The sequence below is a fragment of the Phalaenopsis equestris genome, unplaced genomic scaffold (assembly GCF_001263595.1).
Source record: "Phalaenopsis equestris unplaced genomic scaffold, ASM126359v1 Scaffold000761, whole genome shotgun sequence".
Lineage (NCBI taxonomy): Eukaryota > Viridiplantae > Streptophyta > Magnoliopsida > Asparagales > Orchidaceae > Phalaenopsis > Phalaenopsis equestris.
In genome coordinates this window covers 4,303,430-4,316,148 of record NW_018165201.1, presented here as the reverse complement: position 1 = coordinate 4,316,148, position 12,719 = coordinate 4,303,430, and the positions used below count along the sequence as shown (strand labels likewise).

The 12,719-nt window shown below is 35.6% G+C and overlaps 1 protein-coding gene across 1 annotated transcript in view; it reads right to left on the bottom strand.

Moving 5' to 3' along the window:
- Positions 1-3,769: 3,769 nt before the first annotated feature.
- LOC110030828 (G-type lectin S-receptor-like serine/threonine-protein kinase At4g27290) overlaps positions 3,770-12,719 on the bottom strand; it is a 19,930-nt gene continuing 10,980 nt past the window's right edge. Inside the window, exons 8-14 of the mRNA XM_020733755.1 lie at positions 11,291-12,625; positions 7,428-7,538; positions 7,170-7,348; positions 6,849-7,059; positions 6,175-6,415; positions 5,022-5,172; positions 3,770-4,284 (exon numbers count right to left, since the gene is read on the bottom strand). Coding sequence (XP_020589414.1) covers positions 3,982-4,284; positions 5,022-5,172; positions 6,175-6,415; positions 6,849-7,059; positions 7,170-7,348; positions 7,428-7,538; positions 11,291-12,625 — 2,531 coding nt within the window. The 3' untranslated portion in view covers positions 3,770-3,981. The remainder of the gene's footprint in view (positions 4,285-5,021; positions 5,173-6,174; positions 6,416-6,848; positions 7,060-7,169; positions 7,349-7,427; positions 7,539-11,290; positions 12,626-12,719) is intronic.

The window sequence follows — 12,719 nt, the reverse complement described above, 5'->3', positions numbered from 1 at the left end:
TATATATATATATATATATATATATATATACATATTATTGGCATGATATGTAAGATTTGAGTGGTGATATTCATGTAAAAAGCAAAATATAGGTGCTTCATATATAAATATATAAGAATTGTAAATGCTGATGTATTTAAATGGCTTTTATTTGATTTGATTTGTTTTCTTTTTTATTTTTTTCTTTACATGTTATAATCCTTCTTTATAAAAGGGAACTGGAGCTTACGAGAGACTGAAATGTGTTGAGTTGTAATCCCCATCCACGTAAATCTTTTATCTTTGATTATTACTGTGTGAATTTTTACCTTTCCGTATTATTTTCACATAACAATTGGTATCAGAACTTCAAGCTCGTAATTTGGGTTCGTGGTTTGAGGTCTACGACATCAAATCCAGACATGTGTTGCCGGAGTTTTTGTAGCAAGTGGTCCGACGTGCTTCGTCTGCAGATTCGCAACACCAACGATGATTCCAATGTGAAATAGTTAAGTGCGGAATTTTCGTGTGGAGTTCAGTGGAAGTTTTCGACGGGTCCGAGTAGTGAGGTCGGGAAAATTGAATGTTTTTTTTTTTTTTCTTTCGAGTGTTTTAGAAAAGGAGAAAGCTTCATGCTGAAACCTTTTAAAACAGGAAAAAACCCTAATCATGTTATAATCAATTCAGAATAGTCATGCTTGTATTCAGCTTTGAGATGCCATCAATCATAAATCCAGATGCAATTTTTAAATATAAAATTTAAAAATAAAATTTAAATTATGACCTCCAAGTTTAACAAATTTATAGCCCAGCTTTCTTCTAAGCAAACAAAAGGTCCTAAAAAAGCTCAAATTAAACATCCGAAGAAGATTGAAATATTTGAGATAATAATTAGTGCTTATATTAAAATCAAGCATCCTAATAAGAAGAATCTGAGAAGTCTAAGACTACAGAATCTGGAGAACCTTAAATGAACAAGGAATAATCTTGAACAGGGCCTTAACTGTCTAGAAGGAAAGAAGTACAACAAAGAATGAACCACAGACAGGAGACCAAGAGGACTCTCATATCTGATTGGATGCATCCATCTGAGTTAAGAATAAAGGCTAACAAAACCAGGAGAAGGACAAAAGGAACGATCTAAGTTTGTGCCGATCGGGATTAAACAGAAATATCAACACCTGAGCTAACTGTCACAGAAAAACCCAACGAAAGCATCCACTACCACTCATTAGATCCAACTCGAGGAAAGAATTTAGTTCCACGCCATCACCAACCATCCCACATACGACCTAGATGTTTTTCATCAGTTCCAAATAATGATAATGCAACAAAGTCTCACAATCATTCTGAAGAACCTTCCTTTTCATGGAATGAGCTATCTACAGAGTTACAGTGATTCACACTAGCTCGATGACTAGTCTTGTTATGCCGGCAGAAGCTCATTATTCAAAGATCAAGGTCAATAACAGACTAAATCAACATATTGCTAAAGTCTAGCTAACCTAGTTAGTCATGTCGACCTAAAATTAATCAAATTCAGTCGACCAGCTGCCCCGACTCAGTCAAGTCGACTAAACTGGCCTTACTGAGTCAAAGTCATGCTAGCCCAACTGACGAAGTCATAAAATAGCTGAGCGATAGGTTCTTATATGTAAAATACCTAAAATAATATGTAATGAATCAATTAAAGCTAAGGTAGAATGTAATATAATATATTATACCCTCTCTCTTATCGTTTTATGAGAAATGACTAATGGACAAGACGTTTACCCATTCATTTATTGTTCATTTCTCTCTTTGTCTCTCTATCTCCCTCTTCTCTTACACTCTAACCATTAGAGTTTGATTCACGACAAATCAGGATTTAACAAATCTATAATCAATTGAATCAATGTGAGCCATTTGATTACGTGTTAAAAATTTAGTTAAAAATATCAAAATGCCAAAGCCTATTAGTAGAGCATCATTATCCACATGAATAAGACATAGGCTTGAGTTTGAAGGGTGCTTGTAGATTCAAACGATGTTATAGCTATACCTGATACCTATGCTAACAATTACCACCAATAATTAGTGTGGCCCAAATTTTGTCCCTCGTTTATTGTTTATTGGCCACATCATTTGACCATTATCACCTTAACTTCATTGTATATAACGACTTGAGCTTAAAATGTTAGCTCATCTAGCTTGGCTCACAGGCCGCTTATTGAGCTGAGCCAAAGTCAGCCAATAAGTCAGCTTGACTCAGTGAAACCCCCAGCACTATCTAATAACCATCGTCTAACAACAATTGCCTTAGAAACATCCAGGACCACCAAATAAACATCATCCGATCAGTTTGGTCGAATCATTGTCATCAAACTAGCATCACCAGTCGATCAATTTTTCACCACCCCCGCTACTTCTAGCTTTAGTATAATTACAAGACGCCAAATTTAAGTGCATTATTATCTCATTCAAAGAAAAATAGAGCTCTATGATTACATACATACATACATACACATATACATACATACATACATACATACATACATATATATAATAGTTTAAACATTTAATAGTTTAAAAAACCACGTATTTCTTATTAGCATATCTAACACCTAAACTTTCATGTTTACAAACATTCAAATCTGTAACCTTACAAAAGAAAATACCACTATTTTTGAACTTTTAAAAAGTACTTTTACTGAAAGTTTAAGGTGTTAGATTTGAAGTACTATGTATATTTCCAATTAAAAAGAATGAAAGATTTTCACACATACCACTGAATTCCTATGTATTTAAATATCCAACACGTAAATTTCAATTTTTACATATATGTCATTTTACTTGTGCATAAAATAGTGGTGATTTTGACGCAATATGAAAGATTTAAGTGGTAAAAATGTAAAAAAGGAAAATGCTACCTTTAGATATGTAAAGACATTAGGAATCGGGTGGGGTGGAATGTAAAACCCGCAAAAGAGAAAACAGTTCTGTTTGAGCTTAAGAAACACAATAACAAACTTCTTAAACCAAAATAATTAAATTAAAGGAAGATTCACATGTAAACCACACAATTCTCATATATTTATTTAGCATCAAAACATTAATTTTTTACTTTATACCACTTAATTGTGTGTTTCACTTTTCAAAAGTTAGCAAAAGTGATATTTTAGATGTGACATGAAAGATTTGAGTGTTATAAATGTAAAAAAATTATAATATAGGTATTAGATATGTAATTTCAAAAGAATTGTGTGGAGAAAAATTTGCGTACATAAGACGTACGCAGAGCTGCGTACGTCAAACAGGTTATAGGGATGATTTTAGGAGGTTATAACCGAGTTATACCCCCTGTAACCTCCCTGTAACCTACCTGTGCCTTCTAATAAGTTCCGCGCTTCTGTTTTCATATACAAACAGGTTACAGAGAGGTTACAGAGGGTATAATGCTGTTATAACCTTTCAAAATCCTCCCTATAACTTGTTTGCGAGTTACAGAAGTACACAGCTCTGCGTACGTCTTATGTACGCAAATTTTTTCCACTTGTGTGACATTCATTAAAAAAAAAGTTAAAAAGGAAGATTTGCATGCATAACACTCAATTCTGATGTATTTACATATCTAACGCCCAAACTTCAATTTTTACATACATACCAATTTACCATTGCATGAAAAGATGTACTTCATTTTCTTAAAAATTAAAATGCTGTTATTTTTTTATAAAATACAGAAGATTGGGGTGTTAAAACTGTAAAATGCAAAAGTCTAGATGTAAGATATGTAAATACATATGAACTGGGTGGTATTTATGTAAATGCACCTTAAAAAACAGAATTTTCATAACATAACTCGTACAGAACAAATTCCTACAAAATTTTGCAGCTAATATAGTAACTCATCTCTATCAGCTTCAATTAAATTAGCTCTGCTGGATATAGCATCAAACTAGCCCTAACATATTTACATATTTTTTAATCTAAATTACAAAATTTACAGCACAAAAAAGCCTACAGTTAACGGCCTGCAATAATCGAGAAAGAGAGGGCGTTAGAAGAAATATTTACCTTTAAAGGCCGTACAAAATCTGAAGCATTGTTCATGGCGAAATATGCTGGTTGCTTAATGCTATCGAAGCATAAACTCTCACTGCTGAGCATAGTGACAACGTCAGACATAACAGGGCGGTCTTCTGATCTCTCCTGTACGCATAGAAGAGCCACATATATGCATCTTGCCACTTCGTCATGCCTGAAATTATTATTTAATGCGGGATCCACAAATTCAATCCAATTTCCTTCTGTCCATAGATCCCAAGCCTGATTAAGAAACATGAAATCATTAAATTATTTCGAATTTCATCTTCTTATTTGATTTCAATTGAGGCTGTCAAAATTGGAGGAAACATGGAATTAGAAGAAGGATATATTCAAGATTCAATGATACAATCGGGGTTGAATCTCAAAATGAATCGGATGATTTAATAAATATTAAATTTATTTTATATACTTTAAAAAAATGATAATGATGCAATTAGATGTATAATTTATGGGGCATTTACATATATATATAGCACGCAATTCCCATGGATTTAAGTATCTCACATAAAAAATTTCATATTTACAAGCAAAGTACTCAATTCTTCCGTATCATATAAAAAATAGCACTAATTGCCATTTTTTAATAGTCAAATCCACCTTTTCATGCATAGATAAAGTGTTATGCGTGTAAATATGAAAGTTTAGGTGTGAGATATGTAAATTCATAACAGTTGAGTGCTACATATGTAAATTTCCCTTAATTTAAATATCTTATATCTTATTTTATTCATCCGATCAAAACCAAAATGTTAAAATTAGACTATCAGTCATTCTTCAAGTATTGAACGAGTTTGTTAGTTAAATCCCGATTTTATGCTAAAACAGCTTTGGGCTTGGAACGAACCGGCCAAAAGATCAGTTCACGGTCGAACCAGCAAATCTAATCTGATTTTTAAAATCATGCTTCTTATATAAATGACCAAAAATATGAAAAAAAAAAAAGATGGAGCACTTACATAAGCAAGAAGATTACACCAAGAATCAGATTCATGAAAACCAGCATTTTTTTTCCCACTCACAATCTCGAGAAGCAGAACTCCGAAGCTAAAAACATCCGACTTGACAGAGAAAAGACCATTAAAAGCGTATTCTGGAGACATATAGCCACTAAATATGTGGCAAAGAAGAACTAATTAGCATCCAAAAGAATACATAAAAGTCCAATTTTTAAGGCTTGAACATAAAAAACGAGATTTTAAACTAGAAAGCGTTGTGAGAATTTAAATTTCAAAAATCAAAAAGCCAGTTCGACCAGTTCGACCGTGAACCGGTCATAGTTCCAGTTCCGATTGACATTGACATAAAAAAAACCTTCTGCATGGAACCACCCAGAATCGGTTCAACCCCTGAACCGGCGAACCGGCTTTGGAGCCGTTTGATTCATGGACATTTACATACATGCCACCTCAATTTTATGTATTTTACATATCTAACACCTAAACACTAATTTTTATATTTACACCACCCAAATCGCTCATATCACATCAAAAAAATCATTATTACTAAGATTCAATTTACATACATATCACTCAATTTTATTTATTTACATATCTAACACCTAAATTCTTTTTATTTTACTATTATACCACCAAAATTATCCATATAACATAAAACATATAATTATCTTAATTTTTAGAAAGTGAAATACATGTTTTCATGCATAGATAAAATGACATATGTTAAAATTGAATTCTAGGTTTTAATTATTTAAATAGATATGAATTGAGCGTAATGTAAATCATATATATTGTCATTTTTAAATACATTTATAATTTATTAAGTCATCCGGTTAAACCTCCAGTTCAAACCCAATTCAACATTTGAACCTTGAATCTTAAACCTCTTCTTCTACTTGTTCAATGTCTGGTTCGATTTTCACAACCTTGATAATTACTTACAGATCACTCAAAATATTGATATTTAGAAATTAATCATCGAGGTGATTTTCTTGAACTATTGAACCTATGTATTTACGAATGCCAACATCAAGCTATTGAGATTTAGATAAAACTTAAAAGTATGGGTTGGGTTTTACCATGATTACAAGCAACCAAATGAACCCTAATCAGAGTTCATTCAAAAAAATTACCAAGTAGTTCAGATACTTACAAGGTGCCAACAACTCTTCGAGTGTTTGCTTGGTGGGTATCATTAGAATCGAAAATTCTCGCCAAGCCGAAATCTGAGATCTTAGGGTTCATCTCAGCATCTAAGAGAATATTGCTCGCTTTTAAATCCCGATGAACGATTCTTAATCTGGAGTGCTTATGAAGATAAAGAAGCCCCTCAGCTATTCCTTCGATTATTTGAAAACGTCTTTCCCAATATAATTTAAAACCTTCTTCAATATCTGCAAAAAAAATAGAACATAAACAGCATTTCAAAGAATATCAACAACAACAATAACAAAGTCTTAATCCCACTACGTGGGGTCGGATTAATCCCACTACATGAATCCTTTTTCTCCATTGCGTCCTAGTTAATGCATATTTTCATTTAGTTCTAATAAATTAAGATCATTTTTTATACAATAAGCCCAAGTCTTCCTAGGTCTACCTTTGCTTTTCTTAACATAAGTCGAATCTAAAACATATACTCTCCTAATCAGATAATCAGATGGTCGACATTTAATGTGAACAAACCATCTAAGACGACTTTCAAAAATAGCATTTCAAAAAATATCATAAAAAAAAAAAAAATTATGTTTGTTTATTGCCTTTTGGAAAAATAAAAAGAATAATACCATTATCAATGAAATTTATGGTTTGATTGCAAGAGCTCACCGAAAAGCAAGAGATCCAAGCTTTTATTAGGCATGAGTTCATATATCAGCATCTTCTCTTCGCCATGAATACAACAGCCTAATAATCTCACTAAATTTCTGTGTTGAAGTTTAGCAATTAATAAAATTTCATTTTTGAACTCCTCTAACCCTTGCTGAGATGTAGTAGATAATCTTTTGATCGCCACCTCTTCTCCATCTGATAATTTGCCCTGAAATTATCCCCATTATAAGAAAATTTGCATGCTAAATATCAATATCACAACGCATTGAAGCGTTTCACATAGTCTTGAAAAGTTTATACTTTATATATAGATGTTACCTTATAAACAGGCCCAAAACCACCTTCTCCAAGCTTGCTCTTATCAGAAAAGTTGTTTGTAGCACTCATAATTTGAGAAAATTTAAACAATGATATTTCTGAATTTCCTTCTCTACCAGCTTCAAATTTATGCATAATTTTATGATCATAATTTGCAGAGGAAATCGATGGTTGCTCTTCTGATTAGAATTAAAAAAAGTTTAGTTCGCTTTATATTTAATCTAATCAAAGTAAAATAAGAATATTTCAAAAACATACCCTTGTGTTTTCTTCTTCTTGTCATAAAGACGCACATCAAAACTATTAGAACGAACAGCACAAAAGCTACTGATGTTACGATAAAAATCCATAACTTTCTCTCGCTCCTCCCTGTTATTCACAAAAAGTAGTAAAACATGAAGTCAATAAAATATGTGACAATATTTTTGTTGTAAAAAAGAATTTGAAAAAGGAGTTTTCAATCAATAAGCTTCTTTGGAAAGCCGAATCAATCTTTATATTGTGTTAAAAATGAGCAGGATGGCACCTCTATTATAGCTGAGCTCCCCTCTTTAAATTTCTCAATATCCCTATTGAATTAGAATATTATTAATATAGTTAGATCAACTCCAACAGCTAGGAGTTTCTAAGATACTATCTCCCACGCCTAAAATTTAAAGCCTTCTTAATTATAATCTCTACAATTCTTAAAAAGCGAATTATTGTCCCTCGCAAAACTTGCTATAATAGAGCTACTTTAAATTTTGCATGTATGTTGACATGTGTGAGTGAATTAGGCTTATTTTGTACATTAATTAACCCACTTTATATGTTTATATTATGCTTTGAGAAATGCCTTGGTGTCGTGTTGCAAGATTCAGGGAAGAAAATCGAATGGAGTTGAAAACATTGCGAATTGGAGCAAAGCAGTGTTGGGCGCCAGACACGGAACAAATTCATGAACAAACAAAGAGCCTGAAAAGTAGATGTCGCGATAGTGGCACCTAGGCACTAGAGATTGGGCGCCTAGGCGCTGCCCATGGGCGCCCAGGTGCTAGGTGATCCAGATTTTTTCCATAAAATCTGAGAGCCTGGAAGTAGGCGCTGCACTTGTGACACCTATACCCTGCGACACCAGCACTAAGGCACCACCATGACCCAACTGAGTATGGCGCCTAGGCGCCAACCAATGGCGCCTCTACAAAAATTAACGGATCTAGCAGTTGGGACGCATCTGTTTGTCGGGAGATGTATAAAAATGCTGAATTCCAAGTATTAAGAGCTCGCTATCATTTTTCTGACTTCTAGTGCCAAGGGAAGGATTTTTTTTCTTTTGAGACTTGCTCTGGAAAGGGAGTGATCTAGTAAGAGATTTATGAGGTTTCTGTGAGGGAGATTGTAAGAGACATTGGAGAGGATCAAGAGCACATCGGAGGGAAAATTCTCGATCTTCTGTGGTTGTTTCCTTTTCAGAGCTTCTGTGTTTGTTTCCTTATCTTAAAAATTTTGTATTTGTTTAAATGGAATGAATCAGTTTGTGGCTTTTGTGTTACAAAACATGCTTAGGAACTAAACTTCTCATTTCTCTCATAAAATGATGAATAGAAACTATAGGTTTTGGTGAATAAATGTGACTTGGTTTAAATTGTGATTTGGTGTAAATTTCTCCGCGATCTTAATTTACTTACAAACTGGTCATTTGTGTAGTTAAAATTGTTTAGAACTTTGAGATGCGGATGTTGAGAGAAACTACTCCGAAAGAATCTCATTCTAGTTTCACTATGGAATAAAATAATAGGATTCAAGAAAACTGAAATAATATATTTAAGCACAGAAGCAAAATCAAAACAACCATAAAAACACACCAAAATTTACATGAAAAAAATCCAAGAACAAGAAAAAAATCACGAAGACACACCACCACAAATTCACTATGAAAATCAGATAGTTTTACAAAGAACTCATATAAGTTTCTTCTTCACACTAACACGAAAAAACTTAAAGAACGCTCCACAATCTTCCTTTTCCGATCCAACAGGAAAAACAAATATCGAAATCTCAGAAATCCTCCTCTCCAACTCTTCTCTCCTTTATCAGAAACTTGTTGAAAAACACCAAAGGAAGACCTACACCCAACTCATCATTATGTTGTTTAAAATTGGTTTAAGAACCCACAAAGCGAAATAACTACATCGGGCACTTAGCCTCCCAGATTTGGCACCTAAGCGCCAAGCTCTCGGGATCGCACCCAATAAATCGGGCGCTTAAGTGCCCAAGACCAACGCTGAAGCGCCTACTCCTTCGTCTGCGCCAAAAATATGAGTGCTTGAGAGCCCAAAGGGGGCGCAAAGGCACCCTACTCTCTGTCAACGCCCAAAGATGGGCGTAGGCGTATGTCACTAAATACGTCGTTCTCTAGGAATACCATCCAACCACTATTACTGTCGGCGGTGGAATCTATCAGACTGTCTCTCCACCGGAAGAAGTCACTTTTCGTGATTCTCCACGGGCACATGTATAACTGTCCCCCGTAGCTATGTGTCTGGCGTGACACTAGTAGGGAAATCTGAAGTACGCAGTGACAGAACAATCGTCCGGAGGTCCTTAAAATCCTAGAGCTTATCTTCCCGAAATAATTCAAAAGACAATTCATTAGTCATAACACAAATATAAATTGACAAAAACAGTAATTAATTACAGATTTGTGCGAGTATGAGGTCATAGAGAACTCAGTACACCAAAACCATCGAAAAAGGTCATCCAAAAATACCTAAAAAACTACAACATCGAAAAAATAGAAAAACTTGGTTGTCTTTATCAGGATTTCACATGTAAAACCAACCAACAACGACTAACCGACCACCCAGAAGAACCCACAAGGTCGAACGTCTCATTATGGACCTCACAAACCCACAAAAAAACCAAAGCCATAGTATAATAAGAATAATGAGAAGAAATAAATACATAGCACTTCTAAATTGTTCGTGCTAGAAAGAAAAACATTCAAATCACATATCCAATAAAACAAATGAAAAAATTAACCAAAGCCACTAAATAATAACTCCACAAAATTATTTGTCCTTGCTCTCCATAAATAAACATAAATAGTTGACCCTACAGTCGAGGTCATCTTCATGAATATCTCTCTGCAGGTCGGGCCTCGAACAACTCCAGGAGTTCAGATACGACTTTTCCCTATAAACTTCAGGATGTCTCCAGAACCCAGAGAAAGTCATCTATGGAGGAGTCATGTAAAGTACCGGCCTAAATTTTGCACGTCGATGCCTAGCTTTAGGGCAATTTTGTTTTTGTATGCCTAAGAATAATTTAGTCCTTTGTCATTTATTATTAGTTAGTATAAATAAAGCTAATATGTTTAGGTTTGAGGTTATGCATGAGATTGTGTCTAGAGTCTTAGGTTTAAGGTTTGGAAGAGATTTCCTACCTCTCGAATTGTAGATGTTTTTATTTGTATTCATGTTGAGTGTTTGAAGTTTTTGCAATAAAACATTATTTATCCTAATGTCTCCCAAGAACTGTATCGCAATCTCGGGTGACTGGCGACAACCGTCGGTACTATAAGTATTAAGTTTTAGTAATTAATTCACTATTCTCTTTTTCTCTTCTTCCAAGTGAAGAATGGTGGCATATTTATAGTTTTTTCATATTTTGATAAATTTGATTAATCTAGCAAAGCACTCCATCGGGCAATCCATATTAATTTCCTTTATCACATAATTTTTTGAGTATGTGTCTTAATGACTAATGACTCAAAATTGAGTGATTTTAGGCTTATTAGATTCCTCTCGTTAAGCCGCGCTATTTGATTATAAGCGTGCCAAATTTTAAGGTCATTTAGTCATTCAATTGATATACCAAAGCCTTAAATTACACTTAGAGTGTTTGATTTGAGCTTATTGAGATTAGATTTGAAACCTTTTGGCATCATTGAGTTATTCATGTCGAGATACTCAAGTCTACTATAAATTTGTTAAAAGCAGGGCTCTAATGATCATGAATTTGAATTTAGAATATCTCCTGCTATGAATGTATTGGGATCCGTGACTGATGATAGAAATTTCTTGAAGACAGCATCAAAGATGAAAACACCCAACCTTTTTTTTACAATGAACAATACGTACCTTTGCCTTTTGGCGTAACCCGGACGTAGAGATCTTGCCCGCCGTTCACATAAACTCTCAGATCTTTAATCTCCGCCATCCAAATAATGCAGCCAATTCCTCCCCTGGTAAGATCAGCGCTCGCATAAGCCTTGCATGAGCAGTTCAACAAACACCTTGCCCTACAACCATCTAAGTCCAAGCTCATATCCGCTATCGCTTCCGTCGTGTCCGGCAGTTTAGAAGCGCGCACCACCATGAACTCATCGGTTCCATTTGACTCGCAGCCAAGCGCTCCCACTCTGACACACCCATCTGACCAATCTCCCTGGCTCCAACTTATCGAATTCCTCGGATCAAACCCATCAAGGCACCGGCATATCGGCGAGCTTTTCAAGTCACAGACGGCGTTGGTTCCACAAGCAGGAAAGAAGTCACAAGCGTCGCTCGGTGCTGACCATTCGAGATTCCACTGCTGCGATGACGCTTTCCATAAGTACCGTCTGTCTGTCCCGTTTTGATGCATGTTCACCCGAGAAATGACGTTATCGACCGCGCTGTAGCTGTAGTATATCTCCTCTGGAGTGGATTTGAAAGTTGAGCTGAACTCTCTGTAGAGGGCGAGATCAAAGAAATGATCTGGGCCGGCGCCAGAGAACCCGAAGCCATTCCATGGTCCGCCACGCCAGATCCAGCTGCCAGAGGAATCGCGGATCACCAGCTGTGGAACGCCTATAGGATCCATTGCTAATGTATATTTTCCGGGCGACGGATCGGATGGACTCCGCCACGATGTAAGATTGCGGTCGATGCCAGTTTTCAGATTGGGACCAAACTTCATACCGGGAAGCAATGTATCTGTCGGATGGTCGAAACTCTGCCATAAGATAGAGTTTGAGCTGGTAGATTTCACGACAAAATTTCCGGTATCGAGGAGTTGGGCAATTGGATCGGAGATGGAATTGGGAAAGGGAGGGGTAGACCAAAAGTGATTAGAGTTACCGGAGATCACTAAATAAAGAGATGCACCGTCGGCAGTGAGGGAGAGTGTTGCATTAAGATTGGGGATTGGATTCCGGCGATTTGCAACCCAGACGACGGTATGGACGGCGAGATTGTGGTACCAAATGCCAATATAGCGGTTGGTAGTGTTCGGAGGGGTGAAGAAGCCGAGTGCGAAGGTTCCGTTTGCGGAGACTAGGGTTTCGCCGTGAGAGAGGTGATGAGATGGACTGAGTGTATCTCCGGCGGAGGAGATGGAGGAAAAGAAGGAGAAGGAGGCCAGGAAGAAGAAGAGTGTCGGAGAAAGTATCAGCTGTGCCATCCTTTCAGGGTTACCAATAATTGCGGTGCTGTCTTTAAATCAGAACGGTTGACCACTAAACCAGTCATTGACTATTTCCTTTGAGTCTGTTATATATATATATAACAGACTTCATATATATATATA